General features: G+C 41.3%; 1 protein-coding gene across 4 annotated transcripts in view; it reads left to right on the plus strand.

The window, feature by feature from the left end:
* The window catches only part of LOC116843751, a 119160-nt gene that overhangs the window by 91086 nt on the left and 9258 nt on the right, over positions 1 to 18816 (plus strand). For 3 of the 4 annotated variants that reach the window (XM_032814473.1, XM_032814474.1, XM_032814475.1), the window contains exons 4-7: positions 15883 to 15993; positions 16805 to 16938; positions 17476 to 17626; positions 18243 to 18574. In XM_032814473.1, the coding sequence (XP_032670364.1) occupies positions 15883 to 15993; positions 16805 to 16938; positions 17476 to 17626; positions 18243 to 18574 (728 nt within the window). Of the gene's footprint in view, positions 1 to 13213; positions 13375 to 15882; positions 15994 to 16804; positions 16939 to 17475; positions 17627 to 18242; positions 18575 to 18816 lie in introns of those variants that run through there. The other variant, XM_032814476.1, reaches the window with a different exon arrangement.

An 18816-nucleotide genomic window follows, 5' to 3' on the forward strand; every position in this document is an offset into this window, starting at 1 on the left:
TCTCTCTCTCTCTCTCTCTCTCTCTCTCTCTCTCTCTCTCTCTCTCTCTCTCTCTGATCACTTCTTCAACTTCTAATTAATATCACTTTACGCTGCTCGTATCAATTTGCAACGCGACATATCTTGTTCTCGGCGATCCGCGTAAGCGGAGAGTTTGCAGCCAACATAATGAAGCACACTAATGAAGCGCATTGTGCGGCACGACATTTATTGTAATAACCATTCGTCATCCTCCTCACGTGTGCCTCCTCTGATAGACCCGCCACACTTAACCACTTTGGACGCGTACAATGAACTATTCAGATTATAAATAATGAATTTCTCGTTACGATTATTTATCGCTGACAATCCATTATCATCGATTATTGCCGCATCCGCGGCTCTCGGCCGCACTAAAACACCCCAAATTACCGCACCGTTTCTCCCCGTCGCGCCGCGCGCACGCACGCACACGCAGCGACTTTAACCACTTACCGCGTCGATTTTTTCCTCGCGCCCTGCGCTCCACCACGGTATAACTTACGTCGCACATCATAAAGACCGCGTAAAATATGTATAACGGCGGTGAGGAGCGGGCGTATCGAAATTAATGTTACCAAACTCACGCCGCGGCCGGCGGTAATCAGTTTTGCTCCGGCGGCTACGGACCGCCGAAGCGGCGAGTGGCCGGTCAATTCCTCTTACTTATTGGCCGCGAATCGTAACTCATCGATTACGGGACGATTTACGAGCACCACGACAAGCGCGGCCCGGCAGCGCGAGCCTTGGCGTGTAAGAGAGTTTCGCACACCTTTCGCGAGAGGCAGCGACTCTCGCTACAAAAGCACCGCCGCGACGTAATATGCATTCGGGGGGAAGGGAAGGGAGGCTAATAGGGGCAAAAACCACGCTCTCCACTTTCCAAAATTTCTGTTAAAGGATCAGACGAGAAAAAACAAACAGGAAAATAGAAATGAAAGGGAATAAAAAAGGTTGCAGGTGGGATCTTTCTTTTTAATTTCTCTTTTTCTATACACGAAGAAGAAATGCAATCGACAGAAATAGTCTACAACGTGCCGTGATTGGTATAAATTTTCTTGATCTAATAACAACATTATTGAAACTAATATTTGAATTATTGAGAATAAATAGCCCACATAATGCTTGCGGAAAGTTATTTTATATTCTACGTATATATACACACACACATAATGCAGTTCAATAACAACATATTTTTATTTTAACACCATATTTATAATATATTTATAATATATTTATTTATTATATTTATTTTATATTATTTCTGACTTTTTAACTTTTATTTCTCAATCACAATGAAACTTTGCAAACATATTTTTGAATACTTGAAGTAAATGTATATCACAAATGATAATTTTGTCATTATTTTTTAATTATCTATTCCTTTACTAAAAATAATATCATATATTTTCATAACAGCATGAGTAAAAGTACTCTCAACAGCGCATTAATAACGTCTCTAACGTCGACGATACATCATTAATTTGGCGTCATCATGCTTCCTAGAGCTCATGCTTCAAAATGAAGTAATTTTTAATCCTGGCTTTGAATCAATGTCAAACTATTCGTACCACTTTCAAATACAATATAAATCAAACCGTAGTTGTCTCAAAATTTTTATATTATTTTTAAGATATGAGTAATATATATTCTTGAAACAAACATATTGTTTCAATGGCTTTAGTTTTAATAGTTCCAGTTGCTACTGTATCAAGGCAAATTGTTCCAACTACTGCGCATTGTTAAGCGATACTATCGACTCAATAGCATTTTTTCTCTGTACGAACAAATTGTTAATTAACTCAAGGTAATTCTCGAGTCTTAATTGCGGAAATTTCCGCGAAAGAATAGATTCTTTTACGTACATATCTCCCTCAAAATGGAAATGTCCTTATTGTCTGTTCTGCGTGATCCGAGTGCACTTTAACACGCGAAGCAAGTTGCGTTAACGTCGAGACGACGTCGAGAGATCGCGCGCCTTCGAGCGCGGCCTGTCATTTCGCTGCCGCTATTATTAATATTAATTTGCTTGATGACCGCGATCCGCGGAGTTGTCCTCGATCTTCAGTCGGAAGATCGGCGAATTTACGAGCGGCTGCAGATTAAAAACACTTCGTGGAAGTGTTTTTAAAGAAGAACGAGAGCTTGCGAGAAAGCGCGTTTTTGCGCGCGCCACGGGCCCATTATTAGCACAAAATAATCTGGCGCGCGTCAAAACAGTCTCCTCATCAGCGAGCGGGCTCTAAACGGCCGCGAGAAAACGTCTCGTTACGAATATTTCTACGGGATGTGCGGGATGTGTAGCGGATCAAGTGGAAGGAGGAATGTTCCACGCTGCAAGACGCAGACCTGATGTCATGTACTCGTCCGAAAGAGAAAAAAGAGGAAGCAAAAACGAGCGCCAGGATGTTACAATTTTAATTCGTGATTATGCTCATTCAGGATCGTGCGACGCGAAATAGCGGCAATTAAATGTGCCCGGTAACGTCGGTCCTGTTAAACTTGCAACACTTAGCGCGGACATCGCGTTTATCGCAGATCATAAGGATGTCTTAAGTACCTCTCATCACGTCGTCTCGTTACATCGTTGCATCATTTAGCAGTCCAAGTGGTGCGAATCAGGAGCGCGTAGCTGGCGGTTTTCCCGGAGGAGGTAGCGCTGCCTATTAATCTCGCTCCGAGGTTGCGCAGCTGCATTTACCGTCCGTCTCAGGAGAGTCTCAAATTGCAAATTAGTCCAATTAGTCAGATCGCCGGCACCCTTTGATTATGCCGAATCAGCCATAGGAATTCAAATGCGACGTCTCAACCGCGCATTACGCCGATGAATTAATTTTGGACTCTCGCGATGTGAGTGTCGTTCGGCGATCGGTATCTTATCGCCTTTACGACCGCTTGCAAATCGCTCTCGATTACCTCTACACTTTGCTTCGTTCTTTTCTGCTAACGTATCTTTATATTCTCCTGAAGCAGAAATATGTGCAATTTGTGTCATCCACACAGTCATTGTCTGCAGTCATTAATACAGTTTCATTGTAAAAATAGTTTACGTAGGAACTGGACGAAAACGTGATGGAGTTTTAGAGCTCAATGGTTGAAGCAGTTCACTGTGTAATATGTGGATAGATTCTTTCCAACACATAGTGTCAGTATTCATTCAGTTTTATAATCAATCAGTCGAAATTTTAAATGGCTCGACAAGTGTGTCGAGGTTGATAACGAATTCGCAACGATTTATTCGCGTTATTAGCGCGACAAATCACCTTTCGTGCCGGTATCTGCGTAACGTCATGTTTTTGTGCGAAACGCGGAATTACGGTAATCAAGCATGAAACCGTCTTTCTTGACCCGCTGCTGACCGGGAGGGAAATCCGTGTGCGACCTCGACGATGACCTTGCACCGGCGCTCGTCATCAATCTTTAATTTCTTCGCCTGCAAGACACAGGTGAAGTGATGTGTGCGTGTGTGTGTGTGTGTGTGAGATGGGCTACACGCAGAATACGCGTTTAAGCGAGTAAAATCCCGAGAACCTGACCCAGGTAAAGCATACCAAAAGAGATTAGCGAAAAGAAGTCTATATCTTTGCTTCTCCCGTTGTTGATTAAGCTCCGAACATTAAATACACACAATGCCGCGCTTACTGTTGATACTGTTGATTGTACTATCTTTGCTAATCGAAATATGATGCTGAATACTTTGGTTTTCACATTCATTTCGAGATATCTCATTTTCATTATTTACTGCCATTAACAAGCTATTTATTTGAATTTAAATTCAAATATATACTGAATCTAAATTTTAAATATACACTGAGTAAAAGATACTTAAAAATTTATTTGTGAGATATAAAGTTTATTTTTGTGAAATAAGCTTTTATCCCACAAATAAATTTTTAAGTATTTTTTCCAGTGTACGATTAAGGGCTTTGAGATTAAATTCTTTTGTTTAAATAGAATAAATAATTGTTTTCATGAAAAGCAACAGTTTTAGGAAAATATGTTTTTTTTATTTGAAAGAAATTTTTCTTTAGTGTAAAATAAATAAATAAATAAATATATTTATATTAGTACAAGTAAGTGTGTACGCATCAAATAATTATTTCTTATCTTTTAGACATTTTTTCTGTCAGTGCACGAAATGCATCACGTCCCTAACTTATTCCACGCGTCGGCGAATGAATTTAATGAACAAGTCGTCATGCGAAGAGGGACCTTCGAGTCTTCGTCGCGTGCGAACCTCCGGATTGCGCTTGAGGTGCAAAGTTTGCGTCCTCTAATGACTCTGGGTTTCCTAAGCACGGACCGGTGGAGACTACTTGACGCATTACGTGCGGCACAAAGCGTCCCGACATTATTCGAGCGGTACGGCACTCGCGACGCGGGTCGGCCGCCCGCGGCCTAAAAACCGATCCTTGCGGAAAAGCTCCTCGCCGTTTCCTCGTTTCCTTATTACGGGATCTCCTCGCCGACGTGTCGACTCGGCAGATAATTATAATCTCGCCGACAGCACGAGAATTGTGCAGGACGAGCGGCAGGTTTGTTGCGCAAACGGTCTAACGCTTCCTGATCGCCGGGAGGGTGACCCTCCGCGAGCAGCGCTCTAACATCCATTCGGCGAGGCTCGCGTTAAATAGCACATCGCAGAAATCACCCCCAGGCGAGCCCGCGCCAACCTCGACGCCGTCTATGTATTTCGCGAATTTGTCACGGCTGTGCACGGAGACGCGTAAAACGTATCCCCGGGACATGAATCCGCGATGCGCCACACGTAACGACACGGCGATGTGTTGCATGGACGTGGGCGACCAGTGTACGAGAACGCTGTATCGGTATTAATATCCATAGTTTGCAATTAATTGGTCGAGCGGACACTTGCGTAAATTATATTGCGTCGATTGCCACTTGTGGCGAATCATTCATGAGGTGTACTGCGAGAAGAAATATTCAAAAAATTAAAGTTTATTCAAGCGTGATGGATATTAATAACATATTTATCTAATATTATTGGAATAGTTATCAAAACAGTCAAAATGTGTTTTTATCGCAATGAAATTTTGTATTATTAATACATACCTTATTTGTCTTTTACTCACTTTCATTTTTAGCCTCGGTTGCCATCTCTGTGTGTGTCACAGAACTTAATAAAATGTCTTATTTCCATCAATTTGCTCTTTCTTGTTCTGTGTTTCTCTACACGTTTACGCAATTTTAAGCTCTTTGCTAATAATATAAATAAATATGTTTTAAATTCATTCACAATAGACATTATAATACGTAAACATTATAAAAGTGAATTAACATTGCTGATATTATGTCTTGGCAAATATAGGTCCAATATTATACCAAATAAACTGCTTCAACTACTGTTAATTGTAAAATTCTATCAAGTTCTTGTTTGGTTCCAACACTGTATTTTTTGCATCTAATGAAAATATTGTTACTAGACAATAACTGGGCAAATGTCTATGCAAAAACTGCATACATCTCTACAAAAATATTTTCTAGAAATATTGAATATTTACAAAGGTACACGAAACACATTGTTGTTATTATCTATGGCATGTAAATGAAAGAAGCGCGGTACAGGTAATTATAGGGTGGAACTAACCACCGGCAGGTGCACCAAACATCCCGCTGTTGTACTCGCACAATGCGCACAGCCGCTTTCCGCTAGGCTGTGATCTTAACGATCTTCGGCCACGGGATACCTAGAGACGATATATCCCCGGTGACTCACCGCTACCTCTTGCCGTGTACGTATCTCCCGATGGGCTCCAGAGTTCATCGTGGAGGGTCACGCAAAGATTCCACCTCGCGGTTCCGCGCAGCGCGGACAGGTTCTTGCCTCACCTCGCTCGGTAACCGCTCCAGTAATGATGCAATCGCGCGAGAGTACGTGTTCCTATGTTATACATGCGAAACTTAATTCACTCGCAATCTGCCACCGCTTCGCGCACGTCGTCTGACACCTGGTAAGGTTCCTCACTGTCACTACCTGCTTACTTTTTACTTCTCTAAAGCTATAACCAGCAGGACCAAATCAGCAGAATCAAACCGGATCTACTGTATTATTTAGTACCCATTTTGTACTAATCTATACTACCAAAAAAATGTACCTATCTCTCTCTCTCGTATTGTTTTGGAGAAAAAAAGAGTAGCGCTGCTACCTTAATATTAAGCTCTAGCAGAACCATATATAAAAAAGTAAAAAAAGACAATTATATAAATAAAAAGGCCCGAATTTGTACTGATTTATACTACCAAAAAAATTTTAATTCTGCATTTATTCTTGTTGAAACAACCCTCGATTAATTCCGTCCTTATTAATCAAGAGTGAAGTATCTTTTGTTGCTAACAGAATCATTCGACATTTTTACAACAAAGACCCAATAATTTGTACTTTTTTTTTACAAGATTATTGCAAAACTGCATTCAAGAAAAAGTTAATTTGATGTAACAAAACGAATTTTTAACTTAATTTCTTGATTAAAATGCTAAACTCACTAGGATTTAGAATGTATTTAGAATAAATTTAATGTCTGTGATGAACTTCTGGTATATAGATTCACGGATAAACTTATCAAGTACTTGACACAAGTAACATTTACTTGAATGTAGTGTGCATTTTTCTGTGCGTAGAACGACGGCATTATATAACTTCGAAGAGCCGGCAGCGACCACAGGTCACATATGTCGCATGATGTAACTCCAATTAAGGCCGAAACCCGATTAATTACCATCGAGTTAAGTTTACCGCCGAGCATCGCGTAATCGTCTTTCACCTCGACCGAGTTAATTAGCACAAAATCGCACAGCATCGAGCGGCATCCGAACGCTCACGAGGATCTCAGCTAGATCTCGATTTCCGTGTTGCTGTGTGTCCACGCGAGGCGCGGGAAAAAAATATTCGATGAAGCTGACGTAATATATAATCGAGATAAAAGGAATCACGCGCGTCTTAGGTCGTCTCGTACCGCTCATAAATTATCGTCTTGGTCCTTTCTCCGAAGGTGGAGACCAGACAGATGGTCGGTATATCACCCGTCGATGATCACGACGAGTGGAAGAGCGCAACTGTGTCTTGTGAATATCAAACGCGATGCAGTCTGTCACCGGCATTATAATTAGCGCCGATCACTGAGACAGGATTGCGTCGATGTTGACTGCAAACGCTTGCCGCGAGAACGACCTTTGCTTGCTCATCGTCGCGGAGAATCTTAAGGAGTTTATTTACTTGCACCAAATTATACCAAAATTTTATGTAACGATTATTGCAGCATAACATATTCATAGTTAAAGTTTCATTCACCTGTTTGTGAGAAATTTATTACTGAATATCACAGTTTTACATATATAATTTCATGGAAAAAGTAATACAGATAACCACTATCCCAATGTAGTACACACATTTCGTAAAAAGTAATATTATCTAAAAAAATTCACCGTTATAAATTAGGAAACACGTTATATATTAGGAAACACGGTATAAAAGAAGGCAAAAACGGTTTGGCAAAAAGAAGCCGAACAGCATAAATGTCTCCCATAAACATCTTAAAGACATGTGAAATAAGTAAGATACCTTTCAGACATTTCTAAGATGTTTTTTAAACATTTATGCTGTATGATATTCATCGCACCGTTTTCGCGCAATGATTGATTGTAGACCAGAAAATTGTCCTTTCATGCTTTGAGTAGCGTTGCACTGAGCGAATCGTGACAAGATGATGTTATGAAATTAGTTTCAAATTAGCATCTATTATTTAGACAGTGAAATAAACATAAAAATGTAATTTTTGTTGGATAAGTAGTAAATTTATCAGTGAATCTCTCTATACGCAATACGTTTTTTACACGCCGTGAAACTACATACCTGACGAATAAACTCCTTAAAGCATCGATGCCGATGTGTAAGATGAAAATCCTGATTTGGACGAGCGACGACACGAACATGACGGTGCGGGTCGTATCGACCTCGCGGCTAATCGCAGATGGATTAAATCTTTTTGTTGCGTACACCTGCGTGATTGATCTCGTGAGGAGAAGGTTATTTAATATTCTTATATTTTTTATGTGAATTATGGCGCGCGCGCATGTATGTGTGTATATATATCACGCACATTTGCGCGCGAGAGGATACGACTATGCTATTCTGTACAATTAAATCGTATAGTTGTAATCGATGAGGAAAAAAGGCACGATCGCGTGATTTTTTTTTGTGAGAAACGAAATGTGTGCAGATTGTTTGAACGGCGCGAATAAGTTACGGACGATATTAGAGATGCGATACGAAGCAATCACGGTAAATGGTGGTGGATGAGAAATTTCAGCTTTGGGTTAATGGTCGCCGGGACTCTCGTTCTCAGGCCGGGTTGCTGCGACTAATGTGCGAACAAACGTCGCAATACGGCATTCTTACGAAGCGTATACCGCAATGATACGTTACGTTACAATTGGCTTTCATTTTACCGGAATGAACGAGGATTATTTCACGCGGTTTAGAGCGATGATTGTTCAGTTTTCAACAGAAGCAGCTGCGAGCCTGACTTTATCCGCTCGAAAGGAAGAGAACGATGTTGATGTTAGGGAAAAACGTCGAGTAGCCGTCGTTCTGTCAATTTTCGATACTCCTGCGCGAATCTTATCAAATGTTAAAGTATACAGGAGTTTATTAATTATTATTTTTTATCTCTTTAATCCCCGTATATAGTTACGACAAAATAGTATCGTATCTTTTTCAAATATAATGAAATACAGTGAAATATTAATTAATATTATACCTTATTCGAGATTGAAACCAACCGGACAAAGTCACACCAGACTTGCTTTCTCTCTAGAGATATTAATAACATCTTTATTAAAATCTAAATTTCTTTATTTAAATAGAATAAACCATTACTTTTTCATGAATAACTAAAGGTTAGAGAAAATGTATATTTTTTTATTTGGAAAATATTTTGTATTAATAAATAAATGTTTTATTTTAGTATTCATTAAAAAAATATATTTTTTATTTCTCAAATATTTTTACTCCCAGTATACACTGAGAAATAAATATAAAATAAAAATTTACTTGTGGGACATAAAGTTTGCTTTCACGGAAATAAACTTTATTTTACAGAAATTATCTTTATTTCACAGAAATAAAGTTTATATCCCATAAACAAATGTTGAAATATTCTTTTTCTCAACGTATGTGACAATAAAGGTATTACCAAGAATATAAAAATTAACTGAAAATCGGCTACTCTTCTAAATCACGCGTCAAGAAGGCTTTCACTTCTGCACATTTAGCGCTGAGTGATTCCAGCGTTACATTTCATTTGGCACAGAAAATTATCGCCGCGAGAACAATTATAATATCTATGTAATAAAACAGGTTGTGTAATCGACTAATTTATGTGAGATCTCGAAGAACTTGTCTCCGCGCCAATACCGTAAATTCCGCGCGACAAATATTCATGGGAACACGGGTCGTTTTATCTAACGACCGGATGTCACCGTTTCGTACGCTGAAATCCATTTTCGCGGGGCAGACAGCGCTGCGGATTTTGCGACCGGTAAGGCAAGTAACGTTCTCCCGCCTGGGCGGCTGGAAAAATCATGATAATTGATGGCGAATCGTTACGGAAGATCGAGGTTCGAGGTGTAGGTTCGCGGTGCACCCCGATGAGTCTTTTCCAAGCTGTTGACTTGACTAATGTGCGCGCACGCCTGAATGTGACGGTCCACCGGGATACCTTAACGCTATAATCCATGAGGCGAGGCACTATTAACACACTTGGCTATCACGTTTGCGGGGTCTGTACGTTGGCCATGGATATTATTCATCGGCGACTGTTACCCGCTCCGGCATCGCTTCGAATAACAAATAGGTCTTTATAGAAGAATGACGCTTCGCGAAAAAGTAACCCGGCCTTGCCTACCTGTCCGCTCCACTTGGTCGAGGAAATTCGCACCGGCGAATCCCTGGTGAGTCCGCGAGGTCGAAGTCCGAGGTCGAAGTCGGGCTTATTGAATGAAACGAGGGGTATTTGTTTGGGAACGTTTTTACTCGACGTAGATTACCGCGAATTACATCGATTTCTGGCTGGTGATCGCGGCGTTGCACGCAGAACGTATGTCTCAGCGTATTTTCCACCCTACGAGAATTATACGTTTTGTTAGCGGTACACCTACGTATTATAGAAACGACGAAGCGAAGGTGGAAGACCCCGACGTTGGCCTCTTCGGGGCCAAGCGGTCGTGTCGAGCGCATCGCGAGCTGCGGCTGCTGCCACGCGTCGTGTCTCTTTTGCAACCAATAAATAAGCGATTCGCGAGGATAACTCGCCGCCAATGGCAGCAAAACGAGAAAGCCAAGCGTGGCATTTGCATCGGCACGGCCGCGCGGCGCCATTGAAAGAAGTACCGCAAGAAACAATGAGCAGCGGTGCCGATTTCCCCCGGAGAAAGGCGGACTATCTCCGACCACGATCCGGCTTCTGCACCGGGATCCGCGATCGATTACACGGCGCTCCGCGAAAGGAGATTTCTGGACGATGCTTCTCCCGTTTTTTCCCCTTTGGTTGACTTCTCTTAAGGGTATGCTGTACTTGCAAATTTTACCGACAAAATATTGATTTTTTTTTCGCAAGGTTCGCGTTAGTTTCACAGAATTACAAGTACTTGGCACAGTATCAGTAATATTAATTCATTTTTATAATATTCACGTTATGATGTTATGATGTCAGTCGTGAATAAATTTAAAACAGCATTTATTTGTATGTTGTTAAAAAAAATCTTAAAATTGCCTGAACAATAAGCGAACGTGTAGAAAAGTAAAGAAAGAGAAATTGGAGAAAATAAGACAATATTAAATCCTGTGACACAGAGATGACAATCAAGGCTGAAAATAAGCCGCCTTAATTCGTGGCCTGATAACGCGTACTTTTGTATCACTTTGGAGGAATTATCGAACGATCACAGCTAAAGAGAGAAAAGAAAAAAGGCACACGTTACTTCCCAATTTTTCTCGGCGAAAATCCGAGCGAGAGCTCTTTCCCACGACGTTATTAACCCGTTATTAACTCGTACGACACTTCAATATTAATCTCCCAACCAATCGAACCAACGTACAAGACCACAATCTCCTCGCGTGTCATTCTCAGCAACAGGTGTCAAGGCCGCTCACGAGGTGGATACGCCGCGGTACAGCCGGAAGCTGCACCTGCAGCCATTGCTGCCGTGCGTGTTGAATGATAATAATTCGCCGTCGTTACGTAGTTAGGATTCTTTCGTGACGCGTAATACGTCGTCGGGCTCTCCGCGTCGTGGATGTTCGCAGATTGAAAACGTAATGCTGAATCCTCTTATCTCGTCTATTCGCGCGGATCTATTCGCTGCTGCCCGGCGAGGCGAAATTGCCGCGCGGAAACTGTCGCCGTGTGTCTCACCGGAGCGTTCCATCATCAGGCCGATCCCTGGCGAATGATAACTCGCCAGCCGGCGTGATTGCGCGATCGTGATGAAAATTGGCATCGATTTGTACGACTCCGAAGCTCGTAATTGTAATTTCGCTCGAGCGGATCGTTATAGCGCGAAAGTGCCGGGACGAAGCTCCTCTGTTCGGAAAATCGGGTTCTTTTAAGATACTCGATCGTTTCCACGCACTGCTGCGCTGTCGTCGGCATAATCGATGGTCCTTCGCGCGTGCATCGCGTTGAAGTTCGCAATCATCGTCACGGCGGGACGCGCGGCCGGTATCTCGTCGGGCGTTAAGCGTGTATGTACCTGCTAAACTAATTCGCTGATTAGCGCGGGATTATCTCCGCGTATCACCTAAGAGCGATGGGATCTGCTCTCGGGGTAGATAACACAGCCGACACAACCCGCCGTACATTACGCTCCCGATGATTTAAGAACTACGGTTACGGTAGACATGAAACAATTCGCGTGACTTATACGATCCTCGTTCGCTGGAAGTCGAAATGGTGATTCTGAAATGTGAGTGCGTGAGACATCTGAATATTAATAGCGCGAAGCCACAAATAGCCAGCGTTAATAGAACTGCGCGCGACTCTGATGGTGTATTCGAGCCGTTTTGGATTTCATTTCATATCAACGAGACGCGAAATGCTTCACTCCTGGAATGAATTCTGAATCCATATGAGTGAATGTTTCAATGGATTACTCTTCAATTTCAATTGAAAATGTTCACTCGACGATTCAGAGTGGAGATTCATTCTGTATGAGTGAAAAATTATTCGAACTCGGTCGCTCTGTCTTGCAAGTGAAATTTTGCTCCAATAAATTTAGAAAATGCAAACTAGGTAAGTAATTGGAATTCATCTAATCGAGAAAAGATCATGCGATAAATTTTCTATATTTCTCTATATTTGAATACAGAATATTTTATTCCAATTCTTTTACTTTTTTTCACACCTGTACAGATCCAACAAGATTTAGAGTCGACACCTTTCCTCACGTGAATTTCAACTGGAAACTGAAATTCAAGTTAATTTGCGAAAAGAAATTTCGCCATTAATGTTACCGGAAAATGTAAATTCGCAAATTTCGCGTAGATCTTCGCAGCCTGTAATTTGAATAATGTATCGATCGCCTCTCGATATTCTCGTCTGTAATCAATTCCAAATTAATGAAAGGAAATATATAAAACATAACGTCAACGAGCTTCATTCATGTATATTCATAATTTTGCGAGATATCTCTTTTTCTTTTCCATGAATCAATATTATTCGCGATCAATTCTACATCAACGAGAAGAGAGAGAAAAGAGAATTCCGCACATACGAGGAAGTACGTGTGGACATCTGCGGCAATCAATAAATACCCATTAATATTCGAAGCGTCATCTCTTCGGCGACCTTTGCGGCTTTTTCCCAACATCTCCTCGAAGAACGCGAATTTGTCGACAAACGCGAGTCCAGTCGCGTTCGCTATATTCCTGAACTCGTTTCGCAAGAACTAACGAAGTCTGGATCGATATTTACGTTTATCGCCGCTAATTCCAATTAAGACTGTCGCAAGCTAGATTCGCAATTTATGCACGAGCACCGGCTACTTACTCCCGTTGGAGTCGCCGTATTCCAGCCGCGGGATCTAGGATGCACGATCCGGCGTCGGATAACGACCGGCTGATTAACGATCGTCGAGCCGCTCACGAGTCGCGGCTTAAGAGTCAGTCGCAGCGACAGTCCCGCGCGACTTGAACTCTGACCCCGCGCTTAAGACGACGGATCCACGAAACTGGAAGCGGCGTCCGGTTCTCTATGGCCGGGTGATAGATAGTGTCATCTCGCGCGAGGCATCGCTGAGTTATGGCCGGGGGACTCGATAAGGCTGATCGCTTGCAGTTAGGTATGCACTCCTGCGCACGTTTTTATCACTTGTTCACGTCTCTCTGGCGGCATTCAAGTCACTGATCACGCGCCCCGCAAATTAATTCACAACGATTACATAAAGCTGTTCCCGCGTAGATCCTAACATCTAATTGGGAGATCCGATTCCTCAAAATAACTATGTCCGTGTGAAAATTTCTCAAATATTAACAAATATCGCTTAAGTTCTGATCAAATTATTCAACTCTTGTGATTTCAGGTAACAGTATTTTCACTATCAGTTCGAGTGAAAACATCGCTACCTTTCACTCGTTTTGGCATTCCATTCCGAGAAATTTAGAGAGTATAAGGTGATACTATAAAGTCCTGATTATTATTGTACGGATATATATAAAAAGATGTGATACACACACGGAAATAAAAGTTTGATTGGATTAATCAATTTCTGATGAAATATGAACGAAATTAAAATCCTGTTTGAAGTTACTAGAAATTTGTTTAATCCAACCAACCAAACTTTTTTTCGTGCACATAATCAGAAATATTCAGTTGTGAGTAGTATAATTATCTTTGTGTGATAGCAATGTGTGTAGTGGATACGACAATTATTTTGATATATTAACTACATCAATATAGTGATCTACAAGTGATCTGGTTGTAGCAAACAGAAATTTCTTAAAACGATATTTAGCATGGATACACTCTGATTAGAGTAACCGGATATACTGTAACTCAGCAATTATTCTGTAGTTTTGCAGCAACCATATAATTAGTTGTCCCGTATTATACTATTGAATCTGGTTAGCACAACTAGATACGTGTGTGTGTGGCCCAATCATACTGGTTTTTCCGTGCAATTATTAATAATTCTTATTATTAATAAAGTTCTGATTACCACGTCGCATTACATCACTTATTAAGGCCTGATAATATCGCCTTGTGCAAATCAGTTGATGCAAATCTATAAATTAACTGATTAAGATCAAACTGTGCGTGTGATCAGGAATATGAAATACATTTCTAGTTAGATATTGCATAAGTTTAATGGTCATGAGTTTCGGAAACGACTATCTCCGATGGCGCATATCTCACAGAATTAAGTTATCTTCGGGCGAGAGGAGAGTCTTGAAACTTAGACGCGTGGCGTATCTGAAATAAGCACGTGTTATCACGAGAGAGAGAGAGAAAGAGCGCCAGGTGAAACGATATCGTTTGATATCGAATTTCGAGCCGCCACCTGCTGGACTTTACGATATACTAGAGTGTCCTGATACATAATTTATAAACCACGGTGCCCAGTTACAGGCTTTCGCACAGAGAATGTAAATTCGCGATGTCCAAACGGACTCTTGCGGACGAACGAACAGGTTCTGCATACTGCCACGCTGTAATTAAATCCAATAGTCCCTACCGGCCACGCCGATTTATTACGCTCTTTATCCAATAATGTACAGCGCAAATTAGAAATTGCAAACATACACTTCGCCAAAACGTTACGCGCGCCGCGCGAAATTGGAGGGTATTGAATTTTATGCTCTACCTGAGGCATCAATACTGAAGATTGATTCGCAGAATGCGTTTGCATAATCAATTTGGCGGTTCGCCCAATTTAAATTCATACTTCCGCACGAGAGAAAGAGAGGCCAAGTCCAATATTTTAAATATTCATCTTTCTGTATGTGTGTGTGTGTGTGTGTACGTGTGGTCGGAGCTATGTGCGCACTTGCCGAGATTAACAGTAATCAATGCACATCACGATTCCTCGTTGACTTCTGACACTGTCGCAAAAGGACAAGCTGCTTATCGCGACCTGTGTTTGATATTAATTACTAAATATTGCACTAAACGCTCAAACAAATGCATTTGTTAATTATTACAAGACTTTTTTTATGTATAATTGCAGCTTCTAGCAGTAAATTTACGGTGCAATTGTTGCAGAGTCCCGAAACAACATTCGCGAGGCGTTTCCGAAAAACTCAATGACCAATCCGACGTATAAATTACAGCGCGTTCTCTCTGAGATGTCTCATTACGTTGTTTTTCTAGCGAGATCGTGGTTTTTCTCCTCCTCGCAAGAAGAAATGTTTACGTTTTGCGGCTTGAACCTTCGTGCGGACTCGCCACGTTTCCTCATGATTCGCGAGGATTTTCGGGCAAGTCTCGGGAACCTCGCAATTTATTCAAATGAGCAAAACAGCCCGGCAGGCCGCAGGCCGTATTTTGCTCCAAATTATAAGCTGCCCCGCCAAAATTGTTGGGCGAAATGAACATGCGATTGCACGGAAAAAAGTAGCCGCCATCACGAGAAACACCTCGATCTTCTTCCACTTTCGTGGAAAAATGCTCGTTTGGGGAATTGGCGCAGTTTTTGTCTCACTTTGATTCGCGTTAAATATTATATAATATTATGCAATCTCCTCGCATCTCACCGTGCCTGTCGTATCGACGTGTCCAGTCGAAGTCCCATCAATGAGAGATGACTCAATAAAAGAGATACCTCATCTCGAGCTGTCTGTTTGTTTTCCAGAGTGCAATGTCGCGGGTTTCAGTAACAACGGCCACGTGGAGAAGGTGCCGTACGTCTTCCTGCCGCAACGGGGACAGATAATATATCCGCACGCGGAGATTCGCTTCGAAGGTAAATTCCCACGCGTTCTAACATCAAATAGAGATTAGCCCAACGAAGCGTAGCGCAAAATGCGAATGTTACCGACGTCGCATATAATCTCGCCGTTGATTAAAGTAACACGCGTCAAACAGCACGCGCCAAAGTCCATGCTTTTTTTATTAGCATTACTCCATTAGTAATCGAGCATTTACAGGATTCTTTATTGCTTGCACTGTGTATAAATACACAGCGAGAATTTTACAGTGAAAATTACCATGGAACTTTATAATCGAGAAACAGATCGATATTCTAAGGTAATTGATTATCCTTTTATTTCATATACATTTAATTATTATTTGTATGAATTTAATGTATGAATTTTAACTAAAATGTGCTATTAAAATATTTACTACGTTTCTTGCGAAATTTACTGTCTTCCTTAGCGAGGTTGATCTTACTGACAATTCATTCCTATTCCACTAGAAACATAATAAAATTGAAAAAAAATTTATATGTGGAAAGAAAACTATAATATATTCTCTTCGTGTAGTATTTTCTTAGTGTATTATTTGTGTGTAGATAAGATAGTCCGAATGTATTAACCGCGAGTATTCTTCTCGTTTCTTGTACATTATGAAGAAGAAAAGGAATAACACGGAGTGTCAAAATCGAACTCGATCTTTCTATAAATGAGAAATTCGTGCCCACGCGCCTTCCTTGACGAAGACAGACCCCCATCGTTGATGTGCATGCTTCCACTCGTTATCTCGCGCTTCGGTTGTCTCTTTCTATCCTGATGCCATCCGTTAACACGGACATAAATTATCTGCCGTATAACTAGGTGTGACCACTCCTGTGTGCGGGATCGCAGGTGCCCAGCAATTGGGCAGGGCGGGATGGTCCGAGCTGAGGAATCTCTCCGACGCCGAGCCGCCCTTCAGACTGTTCCGAGACGAAGGCAGGACATTCCTCCAGGTCGGTATAATACGCAGGAGAAGGAAAAACGATAACTTATCGCCCGGTTATTATACGGGTGCGAGATCGCAATTAGTCGCGCGAATACGTAGCCGACGTAGTTGTACGGTAGCGATTACCGCGCTCCGAAGAAATATGATATTTACGCGCCGGCGGCTTACGGCGGGAACTCACGAAAATGCACAGGTTCCTCGTGTATCACCCGTGCCCGAGTAGTGCAGAACCGGGGGCCTCGAAGCTAAGGCCTTTAATCACCGTAATTAGCTCGCAAGCGCTCTCGACGGCGCTCGACAGGAACGGAGGAAATTTCCTTGTGCACGTGAAGCAAACCGGCGGATACTAATTCGAGAACGCACGGCGGAACACGCAAAAAGCGAGCCGAACAATCGCGGGAATTTGCGTAATTAATCGGACGCGGCTGCCACTTGTACTATTTGTTTTTGCGACGTCGTCGCGTGAACGTCCTGTAGCGAATCTGTAGGAATGTATAATGAAGTCTTGTTGTACGATTCATCACTCACGATCGATCATTCGCAGTGGATCGGCGAAGCTGGTCTGCGAGACGCGGCGGAGGGACGAGTCGTGACGGCCAAGCTGGTCTGTAGAGACGCCTCACCGAAGTCGATGTATCCCGGAGTTTTTACGCCCTGCGTGGCCTTCAGGGTAGCCGGTTCACCATCGAAAAACAGTACGTATAACGACGGGATTCTCACCATGTTACGTAATAGCACTTTATATATATACGAAGAGAATTTTATAGTAAAAGTTATTATAAAAAATTATCAAGGAATAGATCGACATTCTGCAGTAACTTATTGTCCTTTCATTTCATAATTATATTTCAGGAACTCTGAAATATCCCATGTGCTATATTTCTTAGCAATACAAACTCTACTGACAATCTATTTCTCTGCACTACTAAAATCAATAAGTCACATAAAAAATTTTAATATTTGTAAGAAATCTAATTACAAAAATTAAAAAAAATTATATATATATATATATATATATATATATATGAATATGGAGGGACGAGTCTCAGTCATCATTCACAGTCAATTACTTTGAGTAAAATTGAAGAGAATTTATATGAAAAAGAAAACTACGATATTCTTTCTAAAAATAAAATATATTTTACATATTTTATGTTTCCTCGTAGAAAATATTATATTTTTCTTAAATATTAAAATTTTAATGTAATTTGATTGATTTAACTTTGCATGTATCATGTTTCAGCAAATTACTAAATATACATTTGGTTTTAAGTATTTTAATTAAACATTTATTTCTTCCTTCCATGCCAGACGTACGAGAAGTAATGTTCGCGTCGACGTCACAAGTTTCCCAAGGTTTATCAGCCACGGAGTACACCGCGATCGGGCTCTCTTCCGTGATCTTGGCCCTCATATACGTGGCCAGCGTGTCTTTGTACTTGCATAGCAGAAAAGCGAAGAGAAAATCCATCGAAGAGGCGAATGTCACCCTGGACGGCGGTCGAGACGGCGGCGGATTAGTGAAGAGCAATCCGTTATTGGCCGCTACGAGACACTTCGAGAGCGACACCAACAGCGGACTCACTGAGAGCGACTTGGGGGACGATCTTCCTCCAAGTGACAGCGAACAGGGTTTCGAAAATGTAAATGTAACATCATGTAATATTATACTATTAGGAGTACCCATAAGTAATCATTTTACAATGAAATGTGTTTAGAAGTCCGTAGACAAAACTTTTGCTTTTTAATTAATAATATAATCACTTTAATATCTAATATCAAACAAATAACACACTAAGAAAATATTTATATACCCCACACAGCTCAAACAAAAACTCACAAGAATGAGTCTTGTAAATATTTGGTTGCTTGTGGATACTCTTAA

Source organism: Odontomachus brunneus, unplaced genomic scaffold (assembly GCF_010583005.1).
Source record: "Odontomachus brunneus isolate Ranch 3 - 2012 unplaced genomic scaffold, Obru_v1 Obru_scaffold_035, whole genome shotgun sequence".
Lineage (NCBI taxonomy): Eukaryota > Metazoa > Arthropoda > Insecta > Hymenoptera > Formicidae > Odontomachus > Odontomachus brunneus.